At 39.1% G+C, this 16,536-nt stretch overlaps 2 protein-coding genes across 2 annotated transcripts in view; both read left to right on the top strand.

Moving 5' to 3' along the window:
• The window catches only part of Kpna1 (karyopherin subunit alpha 1), a 54,689-nt gene extending 44,909 nt beyond the window's left edge, over positions 1–9,780 (top strand). Inside the window, exons 11-14 of the mRNA XM_028752245.1 lie at positions 1,755–1,880; positions 3,701–3,828; positions 5,855–6,033; positions 6,353–9,780. Coding sequence (XP_028608078.1) covers positions 1,755–1,880; positions 3,701–3,828; positions 5,855–6,033; positions 6,353–6,540 — 621 coding nt within the window. The 3' untranslated portion in view covers positions 6,541–9,780. The remainder of the gene's footprint in view (positions 1–1,754; positions 1,881–3,700; positions 3,829–5,854; positions 6,034–6,352) is intronic.
• A 4,699-nt stretch (positions 9,781–14,479) lies between these two features.
• Positions 14,480–16,336, top strand: Wdr5b (WD repeat domain 5B). Its single transcript, XM_028752238.1, has one exon. The coding sequence runs from the start codon at positions 14,848–14,850 to the stop codon at positions 15,832–15,834; it is 987 nt and encodes a 328-aa protein (XP_028608071.1). The 5' UTR covers positions 14,480–14,847; the 3' UTR covers positions 15,835–16,336.
• Positions 16,337–16,536: the final 200 nt, after the last annotated feature.

Genomic DNA, 16,536 nt, shown 5'->3' with positions numbered 1-16,536 from the left:
AGTTTTTCATATGAGATGGTGTTCATTTTAACTTCAGGATTTTTGACATGTAGCAGTTTTTATTAGATGAAATGTTATTTATTTTTTACCTGTTATTTTAATGTTGTATGTTTGAAAAGGCTTTACAGCATCTCCAGATCAGCCTGAAATGTACTGTTTTATTTTGTTTTTCCTGGCTACTTTGTGGGTAGGTTTTTTTTATTTTTTAAAAAGAATATATACCATCCATCTGAGTTATTTTACTTGTGTAGTAAGTAAAACCTTTAGCTTTTATTTTTGATTTATTTCTTTGTAAATACTTGCCTCTTTCTGGAATAGAGTCAGTTCAATTCTACAGTGATGGATTCTTAAACTTTTCACCATTTTAATGATTTTATCTGTATAATTTCAGTTTCTTATATAATATGATTTACTTTTGAAAGCTTTCTTAAGGTAGTTGGCCTTTTATTTAGGTTTGTTTTGGTTTTTAACTTTTTGTATCTTGTAGACTTCAGTATGTGTTGGTTTATTGAGTACAAGGTAGAGAGATTGCAGAGGTCAAACCCTCTTCGACCTCTAGAAAATCAGCCCCAAAGGCTTAGAATGTCATTATTTAGCACCAGAGGACTACAGCAAAGTTTCTCTCCCCCTTTTCTTTTCAGTGGAGGCAATGTTTTAAGTTTCACTGGTTGGTCCTATAATTCTCTGTATAAACTAAGCTGGGTTTAAACTCAGTAGAAATCCACCTACATCTGCCTCCCAAGTGCTGGGATTAATGATATGTGTCACCACACCTGGCCCCTATTTTTAGTTGTTTTAGAAAATGCTTAATTCATTTTATTTTGTGTGTTTTGTGTGTACATATGTATGTGTACCATGTATAAGCTTGGTGCCTCTGAGGACCAGAAGGAAAGCATCAGATCCTCTGGAACTGGAGTTGTGCATGGTTATAAAACACCATGCAGGCTCTGGAAACTGAGCCTGGCCCTCTTTGCAAGAGCAACAAGTACTCTTAACTGCTGAGCCATCTCTCTAGTGCCTCTTAGAGTTTTTAAATACTACCATCATTGTAGATGTTGTACTATAGGTTTTTGTTTTATTTCTTTTTAGTTTTTTTGTTTGTTTCTTAGAGAACCAGTTGACTATAATGAGAAAGCTATCCTCAAATTCAAGATCTTCCTGTGTTTGCCTCCCAAGTGCTTGATTACGGGATGTGTACCACCACACATGTCCCAGTCAGTGGTTGTGAATGTACACAATGCAGCTAGTTTAAAATCTTAGAATGTATTTCAGACTCATACTAATTATTTTTTTATTGGGTTGGTAATTTGGCTCACATGATAAAGATATTTGCCACCAAGCCTGCTGGCCTGAGTTTGATTCCTAGGACACATGATGGAAGGAGAGTCAACTGCTGCACACTTTTCCATATGTACTGTGCTTCACTCCAGCTTATATACATACACGAATAAATGCAAGTGTAAAATACTTTACGTATATAAAGTTATTTCTTAAAATGTTAGAGGAGATTTTTTCACCTTCTCCTACATTTATCTTAAAATAAATTTGTTGAATTAATGATGTACTTATTAACCCCCAGGGAAGTAGATCCTGGAAGATGTGTGATTTCAAGATTCTCTTATATTAGGCATTGAGTTTGAGGCCTCTCTGCTACATAGGACCTTGTCTCAAGAACCAAAACCACATGAAAAATCCAAAATCAAATGATATATTGAGAACAATGCCATAATTAAAACTTAAAACTCTTTTTTTAGGTAATTTTGAATTGCTCAGCTCTTCAGAGTTTATTGCATCTGCTGAGTAGCCCAAAGGAATCTATCAAAAAAGAAGCATGTTGGACAATCTCTAATATTACTGCTGGAAATAGGGCACAGATCCAGGTAATGCTGTCGTACTGCCCTTTTATCCTTGTATGAGAGGTGCATTGTCAAGATATTTTATTTACTTTTATTTATGTGTATGTGCCTGCTTTTACTGTGTGTCTGTCACATGTATGTGATGCTGTTGGAGACCAGAAGAAGGGATTGAATCTCCTGGAACTGGAATTACAGGCAGTTGTGTACCATCTGTGGGTGCTAGAAATGGAACTTAGATCCTCTGAAAGAGTAGTAAACAGCTGAACCAGCTCTCCAGCCTCTCTATTTTTTTTAAAATCTTTAATTATAACTAAAGTTGTTTTGTTGGTCTTTAATATGCAGACTTCAGCATTTCTTATAGAACTGTCAACTTCCAGTTTTACTTTTTCAGTCTAATTTTTCTTTATTCTGACGTTAGTCTTTTGATATTTTTACTTAGCCATGGATTTTCTCTTTACCTTTGAAGTTTGGTGACTTACTGAAGATCCAAAAAAAAAGTATTTGTGTTTTCAAAATGTTTTGATGTACTGTATGCTAAATAGATTGGCTTCTTATTAAATTATATTTTCCAGTGAACCAATGTGTTAGGTTGTTTTCAAGTTTTTATCGACTATTAAAGGCCTTTTCTAATCCCAGCTGGCCTGAATCTCACTGTTCAGACCATGCTGTCCTCAGAACTCCCAGAGATCTATCTGTCTGCTTTTATCTCCTGAGTGCCAGGATTAAAGATGAATACCACTAGGCCCAGGAGGGTCTGTTTTCTTTAAATATACCCTTTTTCAGAGTTTCTCATTTTCTTGATAGAGGCAATTATACTAACCTTTACTAGGTTTCTGGGCAGTTTCCAGCATGAAGAAAGTATGTTAGGAAGACTAGGGATGATATGTAACTGGAGTTGAGTAGAATGTGCTGTTCGGTTACAAAGGAAGACTATTATTTTGAGACAGGGTCACAGTGTATAGCCATGGCTGGCCTGAAACTCACTAGGTAGACCAGGTTAGCATCAAACTCAGAGAGATCTGTGTGCCTCTCCCTCTCTAGTATTTCGATTAAAGGCTTGCATCAACATTTCCTGGCCCAGGTAATTAAGTACATTCCACCTTTATTTGTTTATTGTGTTTGTGTCATACACAGGTAGGCAGTACTATGAGAGATCTCTGAGAGTTTATCTCTGGGAGTTCTGAGAACAGCATGGTCTGAACAGTGAGATTCAGTCCAGCTGGGATTACAAAAGGCCTTTAATAATAGTCAATAAAATTTTTAAATATCTTCATTTTGAGCTTGCCACTACATCTGACATTTCTAATGGTTTCTAGGAATTATAACTCTGACTTGAACAGCATGAACTTTATCTCTTTAACCATCTCTTCTGATGACGTTTTAAGACCATAAACTCCATAAGAGTATTATCTGTGGTACTAAGTATAAGCCTCCTAAAAAGATAACAGGGCTCGTGTGATGGCTTAGCAGGTAAGAGCATTTGCTGAGTGAGCCCAAAGACCTGGATTTGATCCTCAGAACCCATAGTCGAAGGAGAGAGCCAGTGCTGTGTCTGTGCATTCACACACACACGTAAATCACTCATAAAGATTAGAAAATGGTAACAGGAAAAGCAAACATCATTTTTCAAGTTAGTTCAAAAGTTATGCTTTTAATCCTAGCATTCAGAGGCAGTTAGAACTATGAATTGCGTGCTTTGTCTACTTAGCAAGTTCCAGGTCAACCAGAGCTGTTTTTGGTCTCAAAAGACAAAACAAAAAGTAAAGCAAGTTACAATGACAATTAGTAATATTTTTACAAATCCTGTAGCTTCCTTGTTCTTTTAACTTTTTCTTCACTTTCAGACTGTGATAGATGCTAACATGTTCCCAGCTCTTATTAGTATACTGCAAACAGCAGAGTTCCGGACAAGGAAGGAAGCTGCTTGGGCCATCACAAATGCAACTTCTGGAGGATCAGCTGAGCAGATCAAGTAAGTACTACCTAGGTAGCATCTTGCAAATTAAAGGAAAACAAGTTTAACCTCTCATCATCCCCAATATATGATCAAAAGCCTTGATCACTAAGCAATGAATTTCTTGACTGTGAATGCTTAAGTCTGTCACTTTGGGAAATTATCAGTGTCATAATTAGACTCAGAAGTACATTTAGTCTTTAAGATTTATTTTTACAATTCTAATTATTCATATATGAGTGATGTGTGTGGGTGTGTGTGTGCATGTAAATGCAAGTGCCTGGAAGACTAGACGAATGAAGGTGGTGAACTACCTGGTATGGGTGGGGACTGAACTCAAGTCCTTGAGTAGTAGCAAGTGCACTTAACTTCTGAGCCATCTGTGTAACCCTTACATTTAGTTTTTAATACTTATTTTCTCTCTTTTCAGTTTTTTAAAAAGACCTTCCCCCCTCCCTCCCTCCCTCCCCCCTTCCCTCCTTCCCCCCTCCTCCCCTCCCTCTTTCCTTCCCCCTCCCCCTCTCCTTCTCCCTCTCCTATGGGATGTTGGGAACTGAACTTGTGCCTTCTGGAAGAGAAGCAAACAGTCTAAAATGCTGCACTATCTCTACAACCTCCCTCATTTTCAGTTTTGTTTTGGTTTTTTCAAGACCTAGTTTTTACGTGTATCTGTGGTTTTCCTGGAACTTGCTTTGTAGACCAGGCTGGCCTGGAACTCAAGGAGCTGCTCTTCTCTGCCTCTGGAGTACTGGGATTCAAGGTGTATATCACCATGCCCTACCAGATTTATACTGTTTTCTAATGCTACCATAATAGTATTATGTTTTTACTTTTGGATTCTAAGTGTTCATCACTGGGGTATAAACAGTTACATTTGTGTATTAGCTTTGTATCATGCCTTATATCATAGACTTTCTCTACTGATTATCCAGGCTTGTTTTGATCAGGGTGTTTGTGTGTGTGTGTGTGTTTCCTAACCTGCATAGAATAATTAGAGAGTATCCCTTGCTTAGACTCTGTTTTTCTTTTCAAATATGATGTTAGGTAAACATTTCTTGTTAAGGCTTTTTACCATATTTCCTCTATCCTTAGTTTAGTGTGAGGTGCTTTTCTTTTTAAAATTAGTAATCAAGAATAGATTTTGGCCGGGCGGTGGTGGTGCACGCCTTTAATCCCAGCACTTGGGAGGCAGAGGCAGGTGGATTTCTGAGTTTGAGGCCAACCTGGTCTACAGAGTGAGTTCCAGGACAGCCAGGGCTACATAGAGGAACCCTGTCTTGAAAAACCAAAAAAAAAAAAAAGAAAAGAAAAGAATAGATTTTGATTATTTTCTTAATCTCCATATCATCAGAAGTGATTTTCATCTTTATCATATAATAGTATAGTGTTAATTTTATGTGACCTCTCTTTTAGAGATCTATATATGTATTTTAAGTTTAAAGTAGTGTAGAAAGAATATAAAGACTAGCACTAAGTTCCACAGTGACATTCCACATACATATATAGGTTTCAGCGACATCAGTTATCTTATCTCTGTTTTCTCCATGTATAACGTGAGAGAGTAGAACGATGGGGATTGCGTGAGTATCTGCCATGAATGTGATAATGTAGCGTATGAATGTGCAGTCTGTGTCTCATTCATTAGACTGTCTGTGTTGCATGTTAAGTCCTGGTGGAGTTAAAAAACATACATCTGTAGAGTCCTTCATTTGTTTCCTTCTTGTCTTAGCTCACACAACGTGTATTTGAGAAGTGTGCCTACTTGTAGAGATAATGATAGCATTAACTCATCAAAACTCAGTGTTCTAGTTGGAGCTGAGGGAGATGGATGGCTTAGTGGTTGTTCTGCAGACGGTTGGAGGTTTCCTTCAATAACGGACTGAAGTTGAGATGTGTGGGCTAAATAAACACTGTCCTCCCTTAAGTTCCATAGTTGACAGTTTATTTTTATTTTTAACGCAAGCTTGAAGATGCTTCACAGTTCAATAAAAATCTAACAATTAAATATTTTGTATGACTAAATTGTCCTTTTTTGTTGATTCAGGTACCTAGTAGAATTGGGTTGTATCAAGCCACTCTGTGATCTCCTCACTGTCATGGATGCAAAAATTGTACAGGTTGCCCTAAATGGCTTAGAAAACATCCTGAGGCTTGGAGAACAAGAAGCCAAAAGAAATGGCTCAGGCATTAATCCTTATTGTGCTTTGATTGAGGAAGCCTATGGTAAGACTTTGGGCAGCTTTTGGCTGAAAATGAGGAAATGAACAATAGTCATTTAAAAACACGAATATGGGAGCACTGGATGACACATTGACAACATTAGCTAAATTTTGCTTCCTTGAGCCAGAAACAGCTTGCTACGTACATTTAATTTAAGATGTTACTTTATAATATATGCTTTTGGATATAATAGTAATAATCATTTCTGATATGTACATAGAGAATCTTTACATCAAAAAAGTAGAATTAAGAATGTAGTTACTGAGATTTTTTTTTTTTCCTGAGATTTTCAAGAAAGATTCTTCTTTCTTCTTCATTTTAGGTCTGGATAAAATTGAGTTCTTACAGAGTCATGAAAACCAGGAGATCTATCAAAAGGCTTTTGATCTTATTGAGCATTACTTTGGGACCGAAGATGAGGACAGCAGCATCGCACCCCAGGTTGACCTTAGCCAGCAGCAGTACATCTTCCAGCAGTGTGAGGCTCCTATGGAAGGCTTCCAGCTTTGAAGCAATCCTCTGCTTTCTTGTTCCTGTGTCAGACCAGGCTACCCAGTCAAGTCCTCTTGTGGAGCCCACAGTCCTCATGGAGCTAATCTCTCAAATGTTTTCCATAATACTGTTTGCGCTCATTTGCTTGCCTTGCGCACCTGCTCTCTTACACACATCTGGAAAACCTCTGGCTCTTTGTGGTGGAATACCCTTTTATCATGAGGGTAAACCAGAACGGCCCACTCTCTTATGGAAAAATCCCTAAGCTTTGGAGATCCGCACTTATATTAGAGTCATGGGAATATATACACATACTAATGTGGCTCCCTTTTTTGTGGGGGAAAAAAGAGGACTCTTCCTCATTCCATAAAGTGGGGAAAAATGACATTAAAAGATAAAACTAAAACCTTTATCTTGAATTTTACACAACTACTTGGACAAGGGAGATATTTAGACTTGTGTATACGTCAGAGTACTCTTCTTGAGTTCTTCCACAGTGAATCAACCCTTGGAGTACCTGGTGGCTTTTTCTAGCCACATTTGCATTAATCTTTATTGAGATGGGATGGTTTTCTTTCCTCTAATGGAGTCATTTTCTTCAGATATTAAAGTTAAACCATCCAATCCCTCACCTTCAGCCTTCAGTGAATGTGCTTCTAGTTGTCAGGAATGCTGAAGAATTAACACTTTGACTTTTAAATGTGATCCTAGGTTGGCGTATTTCCTTAAAGCAGGAAGGAGAGAAGCATATATTAGTTTGTATGGCTTTTGCTTCTCTTTGGTTTTGTTTCTTAGGATTTGGAAGTGGTTCAGTTTTAACGCTGGTATGAAGGCTAAAAGTCCTTAAGTAAAACCATGTTCTAAAATTCAATTCAGGAGTAAGAAGAACACAAAACCCATCACTTTCTTTAAACCAGTGTGACTAGAGGCTGTGTTTCTGCATTACAAAAGATACTCAGGCTTTGTGGTCCTGATCAAGGCCCTGGTAAATTGGAGTTCACCCTAGGTGCTTTTCCTATTTGTGACTGGCAGATAACACATATTTAAATGTTACTTAGGGATTTTTTTTTCCTTTGTTGAGTGCAGCTCAATTCTAATGTAATGCTGCATACATGCTCTTACAGTGCAGCGCCCTTATCTTTAAAAGCATAGTAGTCTCCTCAGTGTGACCTCTAGACTAAAAGGGCAGTGATCGAATAACCTCAGTATCCCCTGATTTTATTTCATCTCCTACTAGTACCCTACCTCCCCTAGGAAGAATATGCCCACCTCCTGCTTATTTAATGATGACTGTAATGTACCTGCAAATGGCGCTTCCAGTACTGTGTTCACTGACCCACATTTGTGCTTGGACTAGAAGGTGAAAAAAAACAAGAAAAAAGGGTAATTGCCAAGAGAACTGCAAATGAGTTCTATGTGACTTCTCGGTGCTAGTTGGCCATCTTGGCTCAATGTTGGGACACACTATCAGAGAGGAGTCTTTCTTTTTTCTTCTTTCTTTTTTTAAATGATATTCTTTCCAAAATGAATTCTGAAGGAAAAGTTGCTCATGTCTGTTTCAGAGCATACCCTTTTAAATCTTTTTAGACTACTCTTCTAGAATTCATCATAACCCCCAAATAAATAAAAGCTATCTAGAAGTTGCCCTGACAAGCTTTTGCACATCTCTGGTAAATCCTGCTGAATGTAAGGAATATTCAGAGCGTTCATACCTCATCATGATGTTATTGAAGCAGCCAACTTATATGACCTGATTTACTTTGAAAAATCTGTTTCATTCAAACTAGAAAGTTCCAGAGACAAAGGACATTTCTCAGCCAAGAATGTGATGCATTCTTGCCCTAGTCTTTACTTGTGTCTGCTCTGGGATGGATGCCGTCTGATGTCTGTTATTGATGGAGCAGACACTTCAAAACTAGTCACCTCTCATCTGTCCTGTTGTTTTCTAGTGCTGCTTTGTGCTGAGAGAACATGTTAGTTTACTGAACTTGACCTGTACAAGACTGATTCCTTGTAATTTTAGGGGATAAATTAGGTGGTTAATTTAAAGATGAACTTTCAATGTTGCCTTTACATCACACCACAATATCACTTCCCTGAGAGGGGTAATAGAAGCACTGATCATAGTAAAACCTTGTTTCTAGCTATGACTTTTCTTGTGGCTGATTTCTTTTTAAATTGTAAATTACTGGTAACATGTTATTTCTATAGAATGTTTTAAATTATGTACCTTCTACTGCATAGTTAAAAACTTTGCATCTTATCAAGGAGTTTGAATGAAAAGAAATACAAAGCACACAGAGTTGTCACCCCATCTTACCAAGAGCATACAGCTGGAACTTTCGTAGCAATATCAGGGTGGCCCAGTGAGTTCAGATCCATTCATCAGTGTGAGCTCTGTTATCTTAAGCCTGATCAGAGGTTCATGAACTTTAAATATCCTGAACTTTGTTTTTATAGTACAGTGATTATTTAAGTGTAAACATTGGCATTAGTTAAACCCCAGCAAATTCAGATGTTCTGGAGCTGAGTACTTACAAAGCAGACTTTTTTGTTTTTTTAATGCAAGTGGAATTTTAGGGGGTACTTGTAAATCCTATTTTTAGTCTTTCACCTGGCAAAATCTATTAATTTAGTTTAATCTTTTGAATATTTTTATCAGAAAGGTGTTACTTATTACAGAAGCATGCTAGTATTTATAACACAAAACCTCTTAAGGATTTTAGATAGTGATCAGGGCAAAGTGGCTTTGTTGTTTTCCTTCCCTGTCTCCCTCCAGACTTTCCAAGTATGTATTTTATACTGAAAACTTTGATTAAAAAAAAAGCGTTCAGAGAATTTGGGATGTAGGCACCAGAAGGTCAGTACAATCGGGTGGAGGAATAACCCGGAACGTACAGATGCTGGATATAGAACGCATTTAGGAGACTTGTCTGTGCGACACTTGTTCTTGCCACCAGTCAAAGCCGTCTTTAGATTGCCCTCATTAGCCCACTGCTGGAAACTTGGCTGCACTAGGGTTGTTTCTTCCACATACCAGACAAAGCTGTTGGACTCCCGGTGGTTTTCAGCCTTACTGTCCTATAATAAATCTGAGTTATTCCAGTTGCTGCTGACTATGCCTAAGAAAACATATGTAAGTATAATTTGTCAACCAAATTCTGTTGTACATGACTACCTACCGGCAACTTTGATTGATTTCTGTAGTGCTAAATAAACATTTCAGCTGTCTGACCCCAAACATGGGGCTGTATTGTACAACAGGTTTCCTTGGGTTATGGGATTTATTTTATTTCTGATTAAACTTGGGAATTTTTTTCTCATATCAATAAGCATGCCATTTTAGCTGTTTTTAGGGGCTAAGGCTTTTTAAAATTTAAGTTGGAACGTGTGTTCAGTAATGTCCCACAACAAAAAAGAGTCGGTTTTTGAGAGGGGGATTGCATACATACTGTGTGCTACCTCCCACATTCCAAAATTTCGCTCACTTGCAGTTTCATTGTGAAATCTTAAATTAGTAGAGCCATTTCCTTTTGTTTGAGGTAAACAGCACTATATTTTGGTCTACCTTTTCCTGTCATTCAAAATTAGTTAAAAGTACTTGGAGACCAGATGTGACTAAGTATAATATTTGCCTATAATATAAATGATATTCTATAATATTCTTTATTGTTAGGAAAGGACAGCTTATAAGAATGAGTACTAAGACATCAGGATAAAGTTTAATAAAGTAGTTGTTTAATATTTTAAAAATATCTCATTACTAGAATTGGAGAGATAGCTCTTGTGTTAAGAGATCATCTGTTATGAGAAGTCACTGCCCTTGAAGAAGATGGGGAATGTGGATCCCAGCACCCACATCGGGTGGCTCATACTGCTTGTAACTCCAGCTCCAGTGGATCCGGAGCCACCTTCTGGCTTTCTCAGGCACCACGTGCACACATGGTGTACATGCATACCTAGGAGCAAGCACTTACAAATAAAAATAAACCTTAAATTTTTCAAAATATCAAATTACTGTTGATCATAAGATCATCTGGAGGCTTGAGGTAAGAAAGAGTTAAGGAATATTAGTGGTGTCAAGGTTCTGTTTCCAGCTAAGAGTAGAGACATTTCTGTTTTCCTTCAGGTCAAATAAAAAGTCATATTTAGTGGCTATTTTGTTCCAGCTAATTGACTAAGTGCGTTCCCTTAATTAGTCCTCTAGTTGATACGTAAGATTGATAATTATTACTGTATTATAGATGGAAGTTCAAAACTTAATGGAGTACTTAGTTCCAGTGTCATAATTCTTAGGTGGTGGCTGTCCAAAGTAGAGAGCCCTGCAAGTTCTGTTTTTCATGGTCATACAACATTTCTGTACCCAGGAAGTCCTGTGCTAGATTTAATAGTCATCAGTGGGCAAACCGTTTGTATTGGACCATTCTTCCCAACTGTTCCTTATTGTCAATACTTTTAAGTGGCCCCATCTCATATATCACAATTGCTATTAATTTGCATATTCAGATAGATGAATTGACCCCCTTGTTCCTAACCATCTTTCCCCTTCTGTAGTACTAACATCATATATAGTCAGACAAATACAACAATGGTTTAAAAGAAATTCAAGCAGTTGGTTGTGAATTTAGTGACATAAGTGAAAACAGAGATACTGACGAAGGAAGACAGGGTTGCAGAGTAACTGCTCTTTGGAGCATCACCATGGGTGTGATGTTAGATTGCCCTGCAGACCTATCCCTTTTGTTTATTCATTGGTTATTTCCTATCTCAACACATTTTGACTATCCTGTGCCCTTTCTCAAGAGTGTTTGTACACTTGATCTGGAGTGGCTATTGTTTCTTTATACTGAGTGCACTCTGCTAGGCCGTGGGTGAATGCTTTGCACATGGTCAATTTTCAATAAATAGTGAATGAGGAATATACACCTGTGATAGTAATGGGTGCTGGATTACAATAGGAAATTCAGATGGACTCTGTCACACAGTTGTCTGAAACCAGAATAGACAACTGTTAAAGCAAATGTCTCAACGTAGTTTCATTTGTAGTTACCTTTAGGGATACAAAGAGGGACCTGAAGTTTATGAAAAGAAACATTTTTCACACCAGAAGTCTGACATCAAATCAGTAAGAGGAAGAGGAAAAGCTTCTGGTTTATTCTGCAAGTAACACATACTCCAGTGCATTTGATATATAGCAGATAGCACCTTATCAACCTGTTCTGGCATATTTTAAAGTTTTAGAAGTTTTGTTAATATATCCACCTTAGGTGGCTGGGCTGTTGAGATTTCCCATTTTCATATACACATATGCTGTGTGTATTGTAAAAGAATGCTTTCTTTATTCCTCTAGGCTTATGAGACAAATGAAAACAAAGTTTGTGTCTTTCTTTACTCTGTTTCGTTCTCCTTTTGAGGTTTACTGGCCAGGTGTTTTTGTGAAAAGAACTTTAAATCAAAACATAGCTTCAGTTCCTGTGAACTGTTGTTTCATGCCCAATACAGAATCATAGACTATACAGGTTTACTACAAAGCTTGCATGATTTTTGCCCATTATTCACCTACATATGGGTGTGGACAATGTTTTTTAGGAAAGCGTCTCATGAAGCCCAGGCTAACTTTAACTCCTTCGTAGCTGGTAACTTTGAACTGGGCCCCATGCTTCCAGTGCTGGAGTGCTGGAATTATAGGTAGGCACCACCACACCCAACTCCTGAGTGGTGCTGAGGGCTGAATTTGCAACTTTGAGAATACTAGGCAAGTATTCTGCCTGTTGATCCATATTTCCAACTTGACCCATGTTTGACAATTACTAAGTATACAGGCTCCTTTGTGATTGTAGTGTTTTTGTTTTTGTTTTTTTTGCAAAGAATAAAGTTATGTTTTACACATCTCTACCCATACTCCCTTAGTCCAAGGAAGTCAGTGGAGTCCAGAAGAGGGACTGTAATAAGGGACACTGGCTTTCAAGAATTTCAACTATATAGGTAAAGAGAAAATAAAACACAAAAGACCAGTGTTGGGGACAAAATAGTCCAGGGCTTGGTGGAGTGGCATGGGCAGCAAGTTGTAGGCATGTGAGTTTACAAGGGTAGCATGATTATCACATGTAGTCTTGGGAAGAAACCAATGATTTCTGACTTGCTGTAGATGGTGCTTTTAAATTTATGGGCCAATAAACACCCTAATTTTTTGTGTCCTCTTCAGCTTTTAAAAGCTTCTCAATTATAGGCGATGTTCAGTCCTGTTTAGTCTGAATAGGTTTTCCAGTTGGGGAGAGGCTTGGGAACTGCTTTAAGGAAACCAGTTAAAACAGTCCTGAAAGGAGTAATCTAAGGCCATGTAAGGTTGGCACATGTTTTTTTTTTTTTTTTTAAAAAAAATGAGTTTCAGAAGGAACAAGTTTTTTTCAGTGAAGAAAACAGGTCACCTTGTCTTACGAGAAGGGTAGCTTGTTTATTGTAAGAGGATAGGCATGGTACTGCTCTGATTGCTACCACCTTAGGGGTACTATTTCCGTTAAACACAGTCACCAAAGCTCACTCCTTCCCAAGAGCTAAGCAAATCCTAGTTATTTATTAGGACAGTTAATTTAGAACATGAGTAATGGTGAACAGTCTATTATTCATGGCCTTTTCTGGAAGTCCCTGATGCTTTTTATAAACAAGGTATTCTACACATCAAAGTGTGTTTTACTCTTCAAAGTTAAGTAAGTTATGTCTTAATCCTACCAACATCAAATCTGATGCTGTCCCTCATGCTTGCCATGTGTGTAGTGACCTAAACATCTAGCACCATCCTGGTTTAGCTCCTAGGTCGTACCCATTATTTCTTTTTGGTTTTCTAGTCATTAGAAAAATATATATTTACTTGAAATAAAGTCTAAATTTGTTATGCAATGTGCTTTAGGTGAGTTAAAAACGGAAAGTTTTGAATTGATAATACAGTCTCTATCAGAAGTCGCAGTAGTCCAGGCTTTAGATGCAGCTCAGTGGTTCCGATCGTTGGCTGCTCTTCAGAGGACCTGGACTGTTCCTAGCACCTACATGCGGTTCACAACTATCTGTTACTCCATGGTGATGGGATGCCTCTTCTGACACTGAGGGTATTGCATTCACAAAGTACACGTGTACATGCAGATAAAACCATACACCTTAATCAACTAGAGTAAGCCATCCTCTTCTCTCCTCTCCCTTTTCTCACCTCTTCAAAGGAGCTGGAGAGGGAGCTCGGCCAGTAAGAGTGATTGCTGCTATTCCAGAGGACTCACTCCATCTTTCCAGCACCCACGTACACTTTTAACGAAAATGAAAAGGCCAGACACAGGCAGGCAGGGCATGGAGGCAATCCTGTAATCCCAGGACTCTGGAGGTTCAGGCAGAAGGATTGTTTTAGATTCTAAGCCAGTCTTGGATTCAGTGAAACCCGAAACCCTGGGTCAACACCTTGGTCCCTGCCCCCTTGTGAATGGAAATGAGGGTCCACACCTGCAACCCCAGTACATTGGAAATGGGAGTTAGTAGGACCATGAGTTCAGGTTCGACTATGGCATGACTATCAGAAAGTACCAGTAATAAGTAATACTGAAATGTTTCCGTAGTGCTAACGAGGGTAGTCGCACACTGTCTTGCTTTATTGACAAGGCAGATCTTTGACATACCAAGAACCTGGATTACTGTGTATTTTCTGTGGAAGCGTAAACTTTCTGGGCTAAAAACCAAAGGTTTGCTGATTGCTTCCATCATAATCTTGTGTTCCTAGGGTCTGTGCATTGGCTCTGCTTTAGTCTCCTAGCCACAAAAGCAGACCTTGTGGCAGCTAAATTCGGTTGGTGGGTGTGGGCAGAGGGCCCCTCAACATGCACATCCAACCTTCTCAAGGTAAAAACCGGGTTCAGTGTCAGCTTCCTGTCCTGGAGAACCGGAAGCAAATGCTTGTTTTCTTCGGCGCGTGCGCAGCCTGGCAGGATGTGAACCTTGCGTCCTCCTGGGCTCTACTTGAGCCTCTCAAATCCTGTTTTGTGTGACGTCATCTGTTGCTCAAGGTTCCCATACATTTTTGGAGCTGCGGAGGGCGTGGAAGAGGTGCAGCCCCCAACCCCGGCCGGTCGGCATAGTCCTTTAAAAGCACCGGGCACGAGTACGGATCCCAGGACTACTGTGATCTGTGATGTTAAGAAAGCAAGAGTGGTCCAAACCTCGCTGCTGACTGGGAACGGACCTTAAAGACGAGGTCATGTTACAATCAAAACGTCCGCCTTCCAACCGCAAGTTTTAACTTCTGTAAGGTTCGGGGCAGACGCCTGCGCAAATTGCAGAGCCGGATCCATGGCGACCGAGCATCTGCCAGCAGAGAGAGCACAGTCGCTGCTCTCTGCCCCGCAGCGCGAGGAAGAGCCGCAGAAACCCAACTATGCTCTCAGACTTAGTCTTACAGGGCACTCGGCGGCCATATCATCAGTTAAATTTAGTCCTAATGGCGAATGGCTAGCAAGTTCTGCAGCTGATGCACTAATTATAATTTGGGGAGCATATGATGGGAAATGTAAGAAAACACTCTATGGTCACAGTCTGGAAATATCAGATGTTGCCTGGTCTTCAGATTCTAGTCGTCTCGTTTCTGCCTCAGACGATAAGACGCTAAAGTTATGGGATGTGAGATCTGGAAAATGTTTGAAAACACTGAAGGGGCACGGCGATTTCGTGTTCTGCTGTGATTTCAACCCACCATCCAACCTCATCGTTTCAGGATCTTTTGATGAGAGTGTGAAAATATGGGAAGTGAAAACAGGAAAGTGCCTCAAGACTTTGTCTGCACATTCGGACCCCATTTCTGCTGTAAATTTTCATTGTAATGGGTCCTTGATAGTATCCGGGAGCTATGATGGACTTTGTAGAATTTGGGATGCTGCGTCAGGCCAGTGTTTAAGAACACTTACTCATGAAGGTAACCCTCCAGTGTCTTTTGTAAAATTTTCTCCAAATGGTAAATACATTCTCACTGCAACTTTGGACAATACTCTTAAACTGTGGGATTACAGCAGGGGCAGATGCCTGAAGACATACACTGGTCATAAGAATGAGAAATACTGTATATTTGCCAGTTTCTCTGTTACTGGTAGAAAGTGGGTTGTGTCTGGTTCAGAGGACAACATGGTTTACATCTGGAACCTTCAGACTAAAGAAATTGTACAGAGGTTACAAGGTCACACAGATGTTGTGATCTCAGCAGCCTGTCACCCCACAGAAAACATCATTGCATCAGCAGCATTAGAAAATGACAAGACAATTAAAGTGTGGTCAAGCGACTACTGAAGTCTCTGGCAGCCGATGAGGGAAGCCAAGTTAGATACAAAATCGAAAGGATGGTTTCTCTGAATTCTGACATAGCTTAACAAATTGTCTTTGTTTGAGACATTTTTAATTTGCAAAATAAGACCCTTGTAAAAACAAATCTAGAGCTTGTGAGTCCTAATTTCGAGGCCTGTTAGGAATCTCATGTGTTCATTCCTGGACAGTGTTTCATTCTCTTTGAATAGCTTTCCCAGAGGAGGAAGGTTTTTGGAATATCTGGAAAGGTGATACAACAGGATGACTGAGGGGAGGAGGGACGTGTAGCCTCTGGTTTGGGAGGTCGCTAAGGGCAGTGACATTAGGGAGGTAATGAGAGGACTGGAGATGTTCAACAGGTCACTTGCATATTTTTGGTGTTATTCTACATGATGGGGCATCAAATTACCAAATTAATCTGTCAAGTTGGGGACAATAAATCACCGTTTGGTTTGTTCTATGAATGATAAACTATCCAACAAACACAGTGCTTTTTGATGATAAATTTGCAAGTGACAAAAATCAAAGCATTTGATACCTAAAATGAATCAAAGGCAAAAAGTACGTATCGATAGACAGCATTAGGATTATTGGATTCTGAAGCCATAGGCAGAGTTCCATCGTAAATGTGTGTCTCATTAAGTTCCCAGACAGTGGCATGTGATACCTTTAAAGTCATAGCTGTCA

This window comes from Grammomys surdaster, unplaced genomic scaffold (assembly GCF_004785775.1).
Source record: "Grammomys surdaster isolate TR1022 unplaced genomic scaffold, NIH_TR_1.0 125889, whole genome shotgun sequence".
Classification (NCBI taxonomy): domain Eukaryota; kingdom Metazoa; phylum Chordata; class Mammalia; order Rodentia; family Muridae; genus Grammomys; species Grammomys surdaster.
The sequence above is the reverse complement of the archived record's forward strand: the minus strand, read 5'-3'. Positions and strand labels throughout refer to the sequence as shown.